At 44.3% G+C, this 10762-nt stretch overlaps 1 protein-coding gene across 1 annotated transcript; it reads left to right on the top strand.

Moving 5' to 3' along the window:
- Positions 1 to 3421: 3421 nt before the first annotated feature.
- On the top strand, positions 3422 to 10676 carry cirop (ciliated left-right organizer metallopeptidase). The gene is made up of 14 exons (XM_029759597.1): positions 3422 to 4036; positions 6372 to 6465; positions 6655 to 6706; positions 6827 to 6976; positions 7203 to 7328; positions 7428 to 7509; positions 7987 to 8132; positions 8434 to 8617; positions 8793 to 8862; positions 8995 to 9085; positions 9251 to 9355; positions 9470 to 9601; positions 9695 to 9828; positions 10001 to 10676. The coding sequence occupies exons 1-14, from the start codon at positions 3463 to 3465 to the stop codon at positions 10257 to 10259; spliced, it is 2199 nt and encodes a 732-aa protein (XP_029615457.1). The 5' UTR covers positions 3422 to 3462; the 3' UTR covers positions 10260 to 10676.
- Positions 10677 to 10762: the final 86 nt, after the last annotated feature.

Below are 10762 nucleotides of genomic sequence, written 5' to 3'. Positions count from 1 at the left end.
CTCATTAATGCTCTGGTGGCTGAATGGAAGCAACATCTAGTGGAAAGCCGTCCCAGAAGAGTGGAGGCTGTTGTAGCAGCAAAGGGGGGGACCAACTCCATGTTAATGTCCATAATTCTGGAATGAGATGTTCAACGATCAGGTGTCCACATACTTTTGGTCATGTAGTGTGTGTGTGTATACACACAAAAAGGCACACCTACCTTCTCACAGACAGACTGTTTTATATTGCTTTTATAATTGATAAATTCCATGCAGTTCTGCAAACTGGCAATAATTTTGGGGACCCTCCTTGTTAGTGTATATATGGCATAACTTGTGTGTGTAATGTATGCACTTAAATGTGATGTATGAATGTTTATAATGTAATTCTCTAGTACACATTGTGTCTAGACTCACAAGACAATCTCTCTCAGTGCCTGAGGTTGGGATAGACTTGTGCAGTGCACGCAGAACGACGAGGCCCCCAGGGGCAACAGGCACAACAACCTTGACTTGAAGTCTCACCCCTTTGTGAATCGAACCCACTCTACCACACTTTGACACGATGAACAAATAGCGAATGAAGCGACTTTTCAGTGTGCCATTTTGTATATCATATTATTTTGTTTTTTCGCTTTTGTCCTCCAGAAATGTACTTTCAATTTTATTTTCTTATTGTTCTGTTTACCTGGTTGTACTGAATGTATTCAGTTACACATGGAGTGGCTGGATGATTGCAATCTAATAATAAGATTGTAGAGTGATTAAAAAAAAAAAAATTAATAGGGTCTATTTCACTGTACATAGGCAAAGATATGAACGAATCCACAGAGATTAAACAATTTGCACTTTTATTTGGACTCTTAACTCTTTTGTGTGGGTGTGTGGGTGGAAGAAGTGAAAGTGCAATGTTAGGAAAAGTAAAGAAGTGCTAAGTTTTTAGATAAGGAGGTGGTCTATAAGCCATTGTCCTCTGTCTTCTGGGAATGTATCAAAGACATGTCACATCAGTCTCTCCAGGGCGCCATGACGACAAAGTACATTTAAATACCTGGGTGTCAATGGTGCAGAGCTGTTTGGTCGCTTGCAACTTGCACCGTTAGGAGAAGAGTGAAGGTGAGTCGGGAGGAAAAGCCTTTCAATTTACAGAAGAATACTGACGAGTATGTTGAGGAATTCCATTTAATTTAGAAAATTCTGCACTCGATTTTTGATGGCGTCGGCGTGAGGCTGGACATTGCGTTCCCAGGTAATTATAACCGATTCATGAAACAACCGATTCAGTGGGGAATTCAAATTGGCTAGATGTTGATTTAAAAAATAGTGACGACTAGAGCAGAGGCTAAAGTGGTCCACTATACAGCACTTTTTGACTAATAGCAAAGGGGAAATTGAAAAACTATGATTTAGTCTTACCCTTTTTCATGAAGTTGTGTAGAAAAGTTATGGAGACTAATTACGCAGTCTGAAACGGGCTCCTCGAGTGAAAAACAGGTCAGACTCTTGATTAATTCGAGTGTCATTATCTACATCAGTCGATACTTCAGTTGTATATTGGCTCACCATTTATACATGTTTGAGTGAATACAGTAAATGTTACTAACGCAACTACAGCATTATTGCGCAATAGTGTCCAAGTGGACTGCTGAAATGCAGTAGTTTTCCTAAGATATATTTGGATTTCCCTCTAAAATCACCTCTAATCCCACACTTTTTAACAATTAATTTAGGATTATCTGGTAGCATGTTAGCTTTGTCCTGCAACTAGCCATTTAAATTACCATTTATATTAACAATTTAGACTTGTACTTTTGTTACAAATAGAAATCTGTAACATTCAAAGTAAATTTTTTTCATATACAGTGGGGGGAAAAAAGTATTCGACCCCCTGCTGATTTTGTACGTTTGCCCACTGACAAAGAAAGGATCAGTCTAAAATTTTAATGGTAGGGTTATTTGAACAGTGAGAGACAGAATAACAGCAAAAATATCCAGAAAAACGCATGTCAGAAATGTTATAAATTGATTTGCATTTTAATGAGGGAAATAAGTATTTGACCCCCTCTCAATCAGAAAGATTTCTGGCTCCCAGGTATCTTTTATACAGGTAACGAGCTGAGATTAGTAGCACACTCTTAAAGGGAGTGCTCCTAACCGCAGCTTGTTATCTGTAAAAAAGACACCTGTCCACAGAAGCAATCAATCAATCAGATTCCAAACTCTCCACCATGGCCAAGACCAAAGAGCTATCCAAGGATGTCAGGGACAAGATTGTAGACCTACACAAGGCTGGAATGGACTACAAGACCATCGCCAAGCAGCTTGGTGAGAAGGTGACAACACCTGGTGCAATTATTCGCAAATGGAAGAAACACAAAAGAACTGTCAATCTCCCTCGGCCTGGGGCTCCATGCAAGATCTCACCTCGTGGAGTTGCAATGATCATGAGAACGGTGAGGAATCAGCCCAGAACTACACGGGAGGATCTTGTCAATGATCTCAAGGCAGCTGGGACCATAGTCACCTAGAAAACAATTGGTAACACACTACGCCGTGAAGGACTGAAATCCTGCAGCGCCCGCAAGGTCCCCCTGCTCAAGAATACATATACATGCCCGTCTGAAGTTTGCCAATGAACATCTGAATGACTCAGAGGACAACTGGTGAAAGTGTTGTGGTAAGATGAGACCAAAATGGAGCTCTTTGACATCAACTCAACTCACCGTGTTTGGAGGAGGAGGAATGCTGCCTATGACCCCAAGAACACCATCTCCACCGTCAAACATGGAGGTGGAAACATTATGCTTTGGGGGTGTTTTTCTGCTAAGGGGACAGGACAACTTCACTGCATCAAAGGGACGATGGACGGGGCCATGTACCGTCAAATCTTGGGTGAGAACCTCCTTCCCTCAGCCAGGGCATTGAAAATGGGTCGTGGATGGGTATTCCAGCATGACAATGACCCAAAACACACGGTCAAGGCAACAAAGGAGTGGCTCAAGAAGAAGCACATTAAGGTCCTGGAGTGGCCTAGCCAGTCTCCAGACCTTAATCCCATAGAAAATCTGTGGAGGGAGCTGAAGGTTCGAGTTGCCAAATGTCAGCCTCGAAACCTTAATGACTTGGAGAAGATCTGCAAAGAGGAGTGGGACAAAATTCCTCCTGAGATGTGTGCAAACCTGGTGGCCAACTACAAGAAACGTCTGACCTCTGTGATTGCCAACAAATGTTTTGCCACCAAGTACTAAGTCATGTTTTGCAGAGGGGTCAAATACTTATTTCCCTCATTAAAATGCAAATCATTTTATAACATTTTTGACATGCGTTTTTCTGGATTTTTGTTGTTGTTATTCTGTCTCTCACTGTTCAAATAAACCTACTATTAAAATTACAGACTGATCATTTCTTTGTAAGTGGGCAAACGTACAAAATCAGCAGGGGATCAAATACTTTTTTCCCCCACTGTAAATGGTCATTTAAATGGCTAGTTGCGGGATGAAGCTAGTAGCTGTTAGATCTACTGCTGATGTCATGTCAGTCCAACAGATCCATCCCTGTGATCTCTTCCCCGAGATGAGGCTTCTGTGGAGGGGCGGCTCCTGTGGAAAGGCTATGATTATGCCTTCACCCCCCTCCCTCAGCGGGCCGTGGGTTTGGATGGTGGTGGTGGTCATATGGCTCCCTGGTGCTCTGGAGAAGTGTATCTTTGACGAGGTTCAACAGTCGGTCACAGTGGTCACCACACCCACTGATCCAGACGGACCTCACCCTAAGACGACGGCCAGTAGCAACGTTGGGCAACAGACTCCGCTTGCTGCTTCAGAGGACACAGCTAATTCTTTTCAAATTCCTTCATTTGCGCTTCAACTTTCTTCATCCCAGAGACACCACAGGAAGCGCGTGAGAGAGCTGGCTCCACCCACAAACCATCCACAGCCAATCAGGATCCACACCTGGGTTCCGAGGGATAGCCCCGCCCTGTTTCAGGTGGAAAGCGAGAGACTGGAGCCAGCAGTCAGGGAGGCTGTGGGCATCGTGTCCAACTTGCTGTCAGGTAGGAGAGGAGAGAGTCTGTCTCTGTGTGTTTGAGTGGATCTGTACTGAACAAAAATATAAACGCAACATGGAACAATTTCAAAGATTTATAGATCATAGAAGGAAATCAGTCAATTGAAATAATTAAATTAGGCCCTAATCTATGGATTTCACATGACTGGGAATACAGATATGCATCTGTTGGTCACAGATACCAACAGCAACAAAAAGGTAGGGGCGTGGATCAGAAAACCATTCAGTATCTGGTGTTACCACCATTTGCCCCATGCAGCGTGACACATCTCTTTCACATAGAGTTGACAGGGCCTGTCTGGCCCTGTCCGGGGGTATCGTCGGACAGGGCCACAGTGCCTCCTGACCGCTCCTGTCTCAGCCTCCAGTATTTATGCTGCAATAGTTTATGTGTCGGGGGCTTGGGCCAGTCTGTTATATCTGGAGTATTTCTCCTGTCTCATCTGGTGTCCTGTGTAAATTTGAGTATGCTCCCTCTAATTCTCTTTCATTCTTTCTTTCTTTCTTTCTTTCTTTCTTTCTTTCTTTCTTTCTTTCTTTCTTTCTTTCTCTCTCTCTCTCTCTCTCTCTCTCTCCTCTCTCTCTCTCTCTCTCTCTCTCTCTCTCTCTCTCTCTCTCTCTCTCTCTCTCTCTCTCTCTCTCTCTCTCTTTTCTCTTGGAGGACCTGAGCCTTAGGACCATGCCTCAGGACTACCTGGCCTGATGACTCCTTGCTGTCCCCAGTCCACCTGGTCATGCTGCTGCTCCAGTTTCAACTGTTCTGTCTGCGACTATGGAACCCTGACCTGTTCACCGGACGTGCTACCTGTCCCAGACCTGCTGTTTTGGACTCTCTCTCTACCGTACCTGCTGTCTCTAACTCTAAATGATCGGCTATGAAAAGCCAACTGACATTTACTCCTGAGGTGCTGACCTGTTGCACCCTCTACAACCACTGTGATTATTATTATCTGACCCTGCTGGTCATCTATGAACGTTTGAACATCTTGGCCATGTACTGTTATAATCTCCACCCGGCACAGCCAGAAAAGGACTGGCCACCCCTCAGAGCCTGGATCCTCTCTAGGTTTCTTCCTAGGTTCTGGCCTTTCTAGGGGGTTTTTCCTAGCCACTGTGCTTCTACATCTGCATTGCTTGCTGTTTGGGGTTTTAGGCTGGGTTTCTGTATAGCACTTTGTGACATCGGCTGATGTAAGAAGGGCTTTGTAAATACATTTGATTGATTGATCAGGCTGTTGATTGTGGCCTGTGGATTGTTGTCCGACTCGTCTTCAATGGCTTTGCGAAGTTGCTGGATATTGGCGGGAACTGGAACACGTTGATCCCAAATATGCTCAATGGGTGACGTCTGGTCAGTATGCAGGCCATGGAAGAACTGGGACATTGTAAGTTTCCAGGAATTGTGTACAGATCCTTGCGACATGGGGCGTGCATTATCATGCTGAAACATGAGGTAATGATAGGGGGATGAATTGAATGACAATGGGCCTCAGGATTTCTTCACGGTATCTCTGTGCATTGAAATTACCATAGAGAAAATGCAATTGTGTTCATTGTCCTTAGCTCATGCCTGCCCCATAACCCAACTGCCACCATGGGGCATTCTGTTCACAACGTTGACATCAGCAAACCACTTGCCCACACGATGCCATATACGTGGTCTGCGATTGTGAGGCCGGTTGGACGTACTGCCATATTCTCTAAAACGACAATGGAGGTGGCTTATGGTAGAGCAATGAACATTCAACAGCTCTGGTGGACATTCTTGCAGTCAGCATGACAATTGCATGCTCCCTCAAAACTTGAGACATTGAGACATCTATGGCATTGGGTTGTGTGACAAAACAGCACATTTTAGAGTGGCCTTTTATTGTCCCCAGTACAAGTTGCACCTGCGTAATGATCATGCTGTTTAATCAGCTTCTTGATACGCCACACCTGTCAGGTGGATGGATTATCTTGGCAAAGGAGAAATGCTCACTAACAAGGATGTAAACAAAGTTGTGCACAAAATTTGAGAGAAATAAGCTTTTTGTCTGTACGGAAATATGGGATATTTTATTTCAGCTCATGAAACATGGGACCAACACTTTACACGTTGCGTTTATATTTTTGTTCAGTGTATCTACTGTGTGTGGATGTTTCTCAGTAGGAACATTATTGTGTGTGGATGTTTGTCAGAAGGAACATTATTGTGTGTGTTTTTGACTGCATGTTTGTGACTTTGGTGTCACGTTTGTGTGTAATAACAATGTAATGTTGTAATCATGTGGGGATAGCTAAGTGTTTCACTGATCATTTAATACCTGCTGTCCCGACAGTAAACAGAGTCCCTGGTCATCTGCTGCTCAACAGAGACATCAACAAGTACTGCAAGTTCATATGGCGGAACGCCAGCGCTGCCAACTATAACAAGTCTGTGTGCTACAACTGTATACCTAGCTATATGTGTGTATTTGTCCATTTCTTTACATAGTAAAATACTATCTCTGTTTATACAGTATGTTTCTCTTGTCTGAGACTTTCTGATACAGTATATTCGGATTTTCTACTGTTATTGGTCGGTGAATCATTTCAACCAATCAAAGATTTCCATTTCCGCAGGTGTGGCCGAGCCAATGAGAACTACAGGACGGAGACCTGTCTGGATGTCATTGTGAGTAGCAGCATCTGAACCCTCTCTCATATCACACAGACAGGGAGATGCTGTATTGTTATTAGTCCTTTGATGGAAATCATGACCTGCCAGTGAGGATGCACCACCATTGATTGGCAGATCCCAGATGATCACCTGAGTGGTTGTTCCGTGTACTCAGAGCCTGATGCACCAACCACGACTGTGATAAGGCCTGAGGGGACGGGACTTCCTGACACTGACTTCCTACTTTACCTCCACGCACAGAGCACCGACAAGTGTCGAGCGGAGGTGAGGGGTCACAGCGGAGACAATGTTATGTTCACTGTAAATCAACTTAGTTTGTGACTGTCAATATAGCTCTGGTTGTCCTTAGGTACAGATCTAAGATCAGCAGATATCCTCACCAGCATACCCTCACCAATGAAAAGCAATGCGATCAGTAATGAACTCAGGTCATAAAATATGTTGACTGTCAATGTATCACTCTTTCCTCTTCACTATTCATGTATCCCAGCCCAGTGTGTTGGCCTATGCAGTGCACTGCCAGACTGACTCCCAGGGTCGACCTCTGGCTGGAGTGGTGGTCATCTGTAGGGACAGACTGACCGGGGAGGGGTACAGCCACCAAGGCACTGTGCAGGTAAAATAATAGTGTGTGTGTGTGTGTGTGTGTGTGTGTGTGTGTGTGTGTGTGAGTGTGAGTGAAATTATTAGCATCTCTTTTCCTTCTTCTCTCCAGACAGTGATCCATGAGTTGTTCCATGCATTGGGTTTCTCCAAAGAACTCTTCAGCACCTGGAGAGACTGCTCCTACTCACAACGTCAGTAGCCTTGCTTCTGTTATCATTTGTATTATAAGGCTATATTTTATTGTGCTACTTTATGGTGTGTTTTGTCCAATCTTTTGGTCATGGCTAAACCTGTTCGATTTTTCTCTCTCTGTTGTAAAGATATCTGTTTTGTTTAGCTGTGGGTTTGCTGTTGTGTGGTTGAGTTATATTCGGTTGTGTTGTGTGGTTGAGTTACACTCGGTTGTGTTGTGTGGTTGTTGTGTGGTTGAGTTATACTCGGTTGTGTTGTGTGGTTGTTGTGTGGTTGTTGTGTGGTTGAGTTATACTCGGTTGTGTTGTGTGGTTGTTGTGTGGTTGAGTTATACTCGGTTGTGTTGTGTGGTTGTTGTGTGGTTGTTGTGTGGTTGAGTTATACTCGGTTGTGTTGTGTGGTTGTTGTGTGGTTGAGTTATACTCGGTTGTGTTGTGTGGTTATGTGATTCTGTGTTGTCTTATTGTGTTGTGTAGCTGGGATGGGCTGCTCCCCCCGGGGTCAGGTGACTAACACAGATGAGACGGGTCAGGTCAGGATCTACACCCAATCAGTGATCAGAGCCCTGCAGGACCACCTGTTATCCACTGACCCTGAGCTGGGAGGACCACTGGAGAACCTGGTACGGACCGGGCCATGAGCCATTAACACACGTTATATAGTAGTGCAGAAATATAGGCGCTGTAGTAACACTCATGGAATACCGGACTCTCACACTTTATTCATATCAGAGCCGTTCCCAATATGTTTGTGTGGTCTTATATTGTGCTTTACCTTTCTCTCTCTACCTCGTTACCCATAACTCCTTTCTCACACTTATCTCTCTCAATCTCTCTCTTTCTCTCCCCTGCTCTTTAACACACACTCTGCCCCTCCCTCTCTCTCTCTCTCTCTCTTTCTCCACTCCTCTCCCCATCTCCCAGGATGTAGGTTCTAGTGGTCTGTCCTCTCACTGGGAGTCCAGGGTGCTACAGGGATCCATCATGGCTGCAGCCCTGGGGGATCCAGCTGTGGTGCGTGTCGACCCGGTCACCCTGGCCGCCCTACAGGACACGGGCTGGTACTCTGTCAACCACAGCCGAGCACAGAGCCTGGTGTGGGGAAAGGGTGAGGGACGGCCTGTCCATTGAGACGGATATAACTGAACCAAACAGATAAGGGGGTTAGAAAGAATATCTGTCATTGATAAAGAGTGTAAGAGAGGGATATCGTGTGGTATGAGTGATTCTGTGTGTACCTGATTAATGGCCATAGTGATTTATTGTTTGTATATCTTTCGTAGGTGAGGGAGCAATGTTTGGATTACTGTCCACCTGCCATGACAACTCCTCCTCATTTTTCTGCACGGGCAGGTAGTGTTATTATTTTATTTGAATATCCCAAACTTAACCATACAATGAAAAATAAATCCCATTCTCCAACGTTGTCTAAAGCTGTCCAATTCCTCTACCTCATTCTCTGTTTGACTTGTGTTCTACCATTAGTGGTTTAGGGTGTCATTATCTTCACCGCCACAAGGGGGAGTGCCAGACTGACCCTCACCTGGACGGGTGCCGCATTTACAAACCTCTAATGGTGGGTCTTCTGCTCTTATTCACTTCAGTTTGACCGTTTCCCTGAACTCTGTTCTCCATGACAAAACAGTGTTTCAAACACTCTTCCTCAAGCTTCACCTTCTCGCTCTGTTTAAACCTCTCCCTCCTCTTCCTTTACTCCTCTCTCTCTCTGTGTTTTCTTAAGAGTGAGTGCTGGAAAGAGGAGAACGAGAGAGAGACTGAAACAGAGTGGAGTGGAGAGTTGTACCGCATGGACAGCCGATGCTTCTTCTCTAACCTGAGCAGAGAGGTCAGTGTGTGTGTATTTTATGTGGACTCACACCACATATATTTGTGAAAAAGTGGATGAAAGTGACACCTACCCATTTTATTTTATTTTCTCTCCATCTCCTCTTTCTGTCAGAACGTCTCCCTGTCTGTCAGTGACTCCGCGGTGGGGCGTTGTTATAGACACAGGTGTACTGGGCTGAACCGGTATCAGATACAGGTGTCGGGCTCTGACTGGTTGGACTGCCCAGTAGGAAGCACCATTGAGGTAACTTTTGAGCATTCACCGATTTTGCCATTTTGGCCATTAGATTCTACCATGATATGACATTATTTCACATTCATTCATTCATTCATCCAGGTGACAGGATACAAGGGGTTAGTTGCATGTCCTGACAAGAGGTTGTGTTATTACCCTGACATTGGTCTCTCCATTGACAACCAGGACCCCCACTCTCCAGCTGCCTCTACTAAAGGCACAGTGACTACTGAGAAGTGAGTATGGCTGAGTAGGAAGTATTTCAGTATCTTTGGTATGGCACAATATGAACGGGTCATTTTGTTATTTTATCAAGTTTTAAGTGGTCTTTCACTTTCTCAGAGAGCAATATGTCATTTATTTATCAGTATAAATAAAGTGTTTATTTTCTTGTCTTCTCTCCCTCAGCGATCCCCTGTTACATCAGAACACAATCCCTGACCCGAGCCTGACCTTTGACCCTGCCCCTACTTGTGCAGAACCAGGGGTCAGTACAGACTCCACGTTGGCTCCAGTCCTGGGGGTCAGTGCTTCTGTCTGTCTCCTGGCTGCCCTGATGGTGGCCTACTGGAGGTACCGCTCCTCCAGAGTCAGGGTTCATGCTGCCCCTGAGGCCCCCAGTGTTCTGCAGTTGCACTCGACCCAAAGTGAGTCAAATAACTGCTGATGGAAACTGGGTGTCCATTATGGCACAGTCTTGTTCACTGGTATAAATGGTTACTTAATCAAGTAGGTGGTGTTTGTACATTATTTATCAGAGGGGGAAATCGACTATTCATTAAGTGTTGAACTGTACAAATGAAAAAAGTACACTAAAGCAATGCAATGCGATGCTGAGGTATTCTAATTGTCCCCTGGATTTGTTGTTCAACATGGATTTAGATTTAACACTATGTTAACTTGTAATAACAATGAATTATCCTTTTAAAATGACAAACTTAGATTAGCTAACACAACGTGCCATTGGAACACAAGTGATGGTTGCTGATAATGGGCCTCTGTGCGCCCATGTAGCTATTCCATTAAAGAAATCAGCCGTTTCCAGCTACAATAGTCATTTACAACATTAACAATGTCTACACTGTATTTCTGATCAATTTTATGTTATTTTAATGGACAAAAAAGTGCTTTTCTTTCAAAAACAAGGACAAGAACGGTAGTGTATATATT

This window comes from Salmo trutta, chromosome 8 (assembly GCF_901001165.1).
Source record: "Salmo trutta chromosome 8, fSalTru1.1, whole genome shotgun sequence".
NCBI classification, from domain to species: Eukaryota; Metazoa; Chordata; class Actinopteri; order Salmoniformes; family Salmonidae; genus Salmo; species Salmo trutta.
The sequence above is the reverse complement of the archived record's forward strand: the minus strand, read 5'-3'. Positions and strand labels throughout refer to the sequence as shown.

Excerpts from the sequence above, each read along its gene's own strand:
- cirop (XM_029759597.1), top strand. The coding sequence starts at position 3,463 with ATGGCTAGTTGCGGGATGAAGCTAGTAGCTGTTAGATCTACTGCTGAT. Across the intron at positions 7,329-7,427 it reads GCCACCAAGGCACTGTGCAG|ACAGTGATCCATGAGTTGTT; the intron begins GTAAAATAATAG and ends TCTTCTCTCCAG. Across the intron at positions 9,602-9,694 it reads CAGTAGGAAGCACCATTGAG|GTGACAGGATACAAGGGGTT; the intron begins GTAACTTTTGAG and ends TCATTCATCCAG.